The 6968-nt window shown below is 36.6% G+C and overlaps 1 protein-coding gene across 1 annotated transcript; it reads left to right on the forward strand.

Moving 5' to 3' along the window:
* The first annotated feature begins 3286 nt into the window (after nt 1-3286).
* On the forward strand, nt 3287-6504 carry LOC125401317 (olfactory receptor 4Q3). The gene is given in 3 exon segments (XM_087912340.1): nt 3287-3450; nt 5446-5486; nt 5489-6504. Coding segments are annotated over 3 exon segments (1221 nt in total).
* The last annotated feature ends 464 nt before the right edge of the window (nt 6505-6968 follow it).

Genomic DNA, 6968 nt, shown 5'->3' on the forward strand with positions numbered 1-6968 from the left:
AATAGCACCACAGAAGAATAATTTATTTGAAGTAAAAAAATTTCATTGTGACATAATGTGGAAGAAAGTGAAACTACAGAAAATTTTAGCTGCAACTGTTGAATTGTACAAGTCTAAAGAGAAAAATGTATTTTTTCTTAGATTATATTCCCTGCACTCTTAGAAAACAGTTCTTCTTGTGTTAGTTTTCTATCTCTGTTCCCGTCAAGCATTCACAAAACACCACTTATAGAAAAACGTGATTGTTAATTTTCTCTCTAGAAACAGAAGACAGCCAATGACTTAATAATGCCTGGTGACAAGCCACAGACTTATGTGTCCCTAGGAGCAACAATAATATATTTTCCTAAATGTGCTCTGGAACCTATGCTGATGGACTATTATAGGAGTCCAATGGTACCTGACTTTCAGAGGTAGGGAAGAACTCACATCTTCCCGCTTGTAGGTCTTTCTCATTGAACTTGAAGAGGAAGCTTCAAGCTGATGGGATGAGAAAGCACCTTCTTGATGCCATACTGTACCTCCTGCACTTGTTTTAACATGAAAATCAGTGGTAGGTTCCTTGATTCTTAGAACTAACTACAACTCTGTAGAAGAAAGAAAGTAAAATATGCTAAATATGTTTTTCATGCTAACTCTATGTCAATAACTTTTATTTTAAGATATTATTACAAGACTAGACTTCTACTTACTCTCATCAAAGTGATATATCTGGACAATGTTTGAACAGCATGCCAGAAGCAGTCCTGGAAAAATCCCCCAAACTGCCTAAATACCAATCTTTGGTGCCCAGGGAGTGGAGAAATGAAAAAAGGATTGAGATGTTCTCCTGAACTACTGTGTGACCTCAGACATGTTATGACTCAGACCTCACTAGTGACTGAATGCTCTTTGCTATATTAATGGCAATAAAATTTGCTTTATTCTGTGTGCTTGCTATACATACATACATGTGTATGCTATATATACATACATATATATGTATATATATAACTAGGGGCAAATACAATTTAAGTGCAATGAATAAATATTGTGAAATAGAATTCTTGGAGGCTGTTTATATTTTGTTAATTTTCTTTATGTGTGGTAGAAAAGAGCCAAAATTACATTTCTCTTCATGGTACTAACTAAAATCTACTTTATTTTTAATTTCATTGTTCTATTTATCTTCTGGTTATTTAAAGTAACATTTTTATCTTACTTGATCTGGCCTTACTAATCTTCTGTATACCATTCACAGTCACGCAGATTAAAAAGAGTGTTTAATGTTCCTTAATTTGAGAATTGTATATTTTATTGTTAAAATTACACTTTTATATTGACAATTATACATATACTTCTATATTGATAATTATATATACTTTATATTTACATGCCAGTAATGATCAAAGAAAAAGAAAATATCAATTTGAGAGTTTGCTGATGACTTGGGAGGGATTCGAGGAAGGGGATCTGGAAGGGGCTGGGAGGAGAAATGTGATGTGATAAATTGCTATTCTAACTAAAAATGTAAAAATTATACCTTGAGGAAAGCAGCTTATTAAAATTGTCACTCACTAAAAATAATGACTGTTTCTTCTAGATAAATATGTGTATGACCATAGGTAAGCTGCCTGAGGTGTTGCCAGACACTCAGCTATGCATCTAGATCTGTAACATTATGAAGGATGTGTTCCTTCTACAGTTTCCAGGTAGCTTGGTGCTAATACTTCAACTTCTATCTCTTCAGGAATATTGCTGACTTATAAACAGGCAGGCGTTTCATTCAGGCAGAGACTGAGACATAGAAATTGGTTGGCAGATAAAGCTCCAAATTAATCAATTCAAACTAAATTTTAAAAAATTGGGCTGGTTTATGCCTCCGGCCTGCGAGTTTTGGAGCCCAGAGATTGCAGGTCAGTTTCCTACCAAGAACTGAGATGCAGGCACCTCACACAACAACAGCCCAGGGAATCTCAGGGCTCATTAGTGTGAGCAGTGACATAATGACCATGAGACTCTCATACAGAGCCAGAGCCCTAGAGACAGGAATGCTTCTAATTCACACAGCCTTCATTTAACTAGAGACTGGCTTTTTAAGGAAGTTGTTATGACACAGTCTTGGCTACTGGGCTGGTCATCTGAAAATGACTGTGTTCTCCACCACAGGTGTGGTGAGCAGCCAGACACCACATTATTTTCACCAAAGCACATCGTTCCTCGTAAGCAATGAATGATGTAAGTCCATCAAACAAATATTTATGCAAACCACACTCACCAGCCTGGTCTCCTTTCTGTTTTGATGCTCTTAACATGCTTTTTTTGTTTTATTCTTTTAATCTATATGCTCTGGTATTTATCATTTTAATCTAAGAAAACAAATTTTGGGATCCATGGAATCCAGAAGAGGGTGTTGGATCTTCTGAAGAGGGAGTGACGGATGGTTGTTAGCCACCATGTGGGTGCTGGGGAGTGAATGCTGTTCCTCTAGAAGAGAAGCAGGTGCCCTTAACTGCTGAGCCTTCTCTCCAGCCCTTAGATCTGTGTTTAGAAAGATCAGAGACCAGTTGCCCAGCTCTTAGTAAGTACCTGGATCATTTGTAGAGCTTCTTTTTCTTTTTTCCTTTGTGCAGTGGGGTCCTTCCCCAAACACACATTTGCTACTAGAAGTTTTCATTCTGTGATATGTGTAAATGTAGACACATGCTGCTGGCTTCTGAAAATTCCTCTTATTCCTGGGGTGTGCAGCATAAAGTGTGGGCTGACAGGCTGGAATGGGATGATGAAGCTGAAATGTTTATTTGCCCACTTCTGTAGAATTTAGGAAGGAAGACTTTGAAATCACATTGACTTTTAACTTATAAACAAATCATGTAAACCATAAATATTAATCAGGAAGCATGATGCTTTGATACATGTGTGCACTGTGTAATTCGGATAAGGTGAATTCTAACAATATTCTAGAACATTTGTTTTAGTGTGAAAATGTTCACCATCCCTTCTGGCTTTATGAAGGAGACTTCCATATTGTTTGTTGCATACCAAAGCTTTCTTTTATCTAATTACAGCTAGGTACTCAGTAATCAGATCAATCTTTCTCTATCATGCATAACATCTCCACTTGACCTCTCCCAATCAGCATTGTTTCAACTTTTATGAGCTCAGTCTTGTAGACTCCATATGTGGGTAAGACCAGGATCATTTTTCTTGCCTGACTTATTTCACTTACATAATTTTCACCAGTTCTATCTATGGTGTTGCAAATGACAGAATTTCATCTTTTTTTAAACACTGTGCTGTTGCGTACATGTCTATCCATCTATCAGTTGATGGGGTGATTGAATATTCTCATTCTCTGTCCCTTATTAATGATGCTGCAGTTAATCTGGATGATCAGAAATCTCTTCAGATTCTGATTTCATTTCTTTCTGATACATACCCAGAGAGCGGAGTTATAGGACCATATGGAGAGTACAGTTTTAATTTTTTAGGAAATTTTATTATGCTCTGTTATTGGCAAAATAAAGTATGTCGTGGTGGAAGGTGATCTATTGGTAGGAGTTCATTCATGTTAAAGGATGGTATCTTTCATAGAACATTCAGAGGCTCATCGCCTTTCTGTGATTAGAGATTTTTAGAAACATAGAAGCTGCAAGATAATAGAAAACAGACTAATTTTATTACATATTGAATGTAAACTGAGCATTGTTATGTTTTAAATTATCTGAAGGCAATGCATGACTTGAATCATCAAAAAACCAATCTATAGCAACCACTGTCCTGTCCATACTTTAACAATAACTCAAATTATCAAACACAAAAGATATTATTATATCTTTTTAACGACAAAAGTTTGAAAGCATTCTTAGCCAAATATTATTGCAATAAAACTTAGAAACAATCTAAATATGAATAACATTGAAATTCCTTAAGATTAGACATTACTTTAGAAAAGTAGATCATTAACTAAAATTTAAAATGGCTTGTAGTCATGCAGGCTTTAATACTTTCTTATTTAATATACCCTTATGGTTTAATTTTAATCTTACTTATTTTAATACAAGGTTATCTCTCTGTAGACCTGTACTTTTGAAATAAAAAGCAATATATTAATTACATCTTCCTATAGGAAGCAAACTTCAGAAAATTCTTCAGTATAAAAATGTAAATTACAGTTTTAATTTATTTTGTGTGTGAATGTGTGTCTATGCAGGGGTGGGTATATGTGGCACATGTACAGAGTTCAGATGACAATTTGTTGGAGTTAATTCTTTCCTTCCACCATGTAGGTCCTGGGATTGATTCTACTTATTGGGCTTGGCAGCAACCATCTCATCAACCCATAAATTTGAATACATACATATATATATATATATACATACACATATGTTAGAGATTTACATGTACATGTTTATATTATATGCATATTTATTTATTATATGTGTTCTTTATAGATTTTTTGGAGTATATACAATACTATGTTAGAAATTATTTTATAGTTATAATAAACACTTAATCCTATTAACTAAACATTTTAGACTCCCACCTCATAAAGCACATAAAACAACAGAAACCATCAAGAGGGAAGAAAATTTTCACTCTTGATATAGGAAAAGAAGAATGAGGAATCCCAGTATAGCACAGCTCAAGAGTCTCTACACATGAAAGCAAATATTTCTCATTTTGTATTTTTCCTTTGTTCTATTTTCTAGTTTAAACTATAGAGTTGGATGAACTTTGACTTGTCTATAGTGGAGAGGACAGTCACAGCGTAGAAAGCTATGGCAGCCCCAAATCCTCCTCACATATGCTTATTATTAATAAAATATTTTGAAGAAGGATTTCTTGTTATTAGAGGTTTTTCTTTTAGAAATTCAGATACCTTTCCACATATTCAGTATCAATTTTTTGTATCTAGTATAAATGATTTTATTAAACAAATTCTTTGAATTTCTCAAAAGAACCACAATATTGAATGGATTAGTAGGAATAAGAAAATACAAAACTTGGATCAGTGTGATCGCTAAGCAGGTAAAAGTGACAGTTGCCATGCCTGGGTGACATCACTGTGGCCCATGTGGTAGAGAGACAGGACTTCCAAAAGTTACCCTTTGACCTTCACATGTATTCCACAGTGCACATGTACCCACATATATTCATGTACATACCCATACAAAATAAATAAGTTAAATGTAATACTTTTTTAAAGTATGAAAGCCTATATATCACAAAAAGAAAGTACTAATCTTGTCTTATTTTGTATTTTCCCAGAGCTGATTTTAGACAGAACATTGTCTCCTCCAGTTACAGAGCTTCTGCTTCCCTATCTATGGAATAATTCTGTTGGGGGGGGGGTAAGGAGGGTGAGAGGTAGGGGAGAATGTCTGCGTCTTTGTAGAGCAAAACAGTTCCTTATTCATGAAGCATTCTCTTCTCAGTTTAATGTGATTGACATCTGCTTCACAGTGTACATACAGATGTGCAAGAAGATCTTTCTCATAATTTTTCTATTTGCCTAATTTAATTAGCTTAATCCAGTTCAATTTTTCTTACACTAGGTCGTTCAATATTCTTGGCTTGAAGAAAAATGAAAACAGCTCTGAGGTGTCACGATTTGTTCTTCTGGGTCTGTCATCTTCCTGGGAGCTACAGTTATTTCTCTTCTTTGCATTCTTATTGATTTTTGCTGTTATTATCCTGGGAAACCTTTTGATAGTGATGGTGGTGCAGGCTGATGCTCGTCTGCTCCAGTCACCCATGTACTACTTCCTAAGTCACCTGTCCTTCATTGACCTATGTCTGAGCTGTGTTGCTGTACCAAAAATGCTAGGAGACTTCCTACAGAAGGAGAAGACAATATCCTTTTCGGGATGCCTGACCCAGATCTTCCTTCACTTTCTGGGAGCCAGCGAGATGTTTCTGCTGACTGTAATGGCCTATGATAGGTATGTTGCCATATGCAACCCTCTGCACTACCTAGCGGTCATGAATAACCACTTGCGTCTTCAGCTGGTGTTTGCCTGCTGGTGTGGAGGTTTTATCCACTCTATCACACAGCTCATTATTGTCATCCAACTGCCTTTCTGTGGTCCCAATGAACTGGACAACTTCTATTGTGATGTCCCTCAGGTTATTAAGCTGGCCTGCATAGATACTTACTTGGTTGAGGTGCTGATGGTCTTTAACAGTGGCATATTGTCTCTTGTCTGCTTCTTGGTCCTGCTCTTTTCCTATGCTCTCATCCTACTCACTCTGAGAACTCACCTCCATCGGGGGCAGAGCAAGGCTCTGTCTACCTGTGCTTCTCACCTGACGGTGGTCAGCTTGATCTTTGTTCCCTGCGTATTCATCTACTTGAGGCCATTTTGCACCTTCTCTGTGGATAAAGTAGTCTCTGTGTTTTACACAGTGATCACACCTATGCTGAACCCTCTTATCTACACGCTGAGAAATACAGATATGAAGCGAGCTCTAGAAAAGCTGAGAAGGAAGCAGGTGACATCCCACTGCCTCATTAAAGGATGAGAGGTATAAGGTGTCTTAAAAAGTGCCCTTCCTTGTAACGCTCTTACTTTAACCCGTGCGTCTGTGGAAGTCACATTAGAGTCTGGGTATCAGAGAAGACAGTATAAATACTATAAAACATCACTTGTAATAATAGTTGTGAGACACAGGTGGCTTTGTTGGGAGCTGATATGAGTATTTACTGGCAGACAGATAATAGGCATTAATTAAATAGTAAGACCAGAGAACACCTTAGAAGATCAAGTGTCTACTATTTTGCCTCCAGCAAGTCTTCAATTCACTAATTTAATTTACTACTTAACTCCCATCAAGTGGCAAAAAGATATTACACCTCCTTTTGTCTGCCCCCACTAATGGTCCACAGTGTGAGGACACCAGTGTGAGGACACTAATGGTCTTTCCAGAGTCTCTTTTGAAGTAGCACAGGTTTGTTTCTCTTGTCCACTTTCCAGCAAAGTCTAAAA

Source organism: Myodes glareolus, chromosome 12, assembly GCF_982192425.1.
Source record: "Myodes glareolus chromosome 12, mMyoGla1.1, whole genome shotgun sequence".
Taxonomy (NCBI): domain Eukaryota; kingdom Metazoa; phylum Chordata; class Mammalia; order Rodentia; family Cricetidae; genus Myodes; species Myodes glareolus.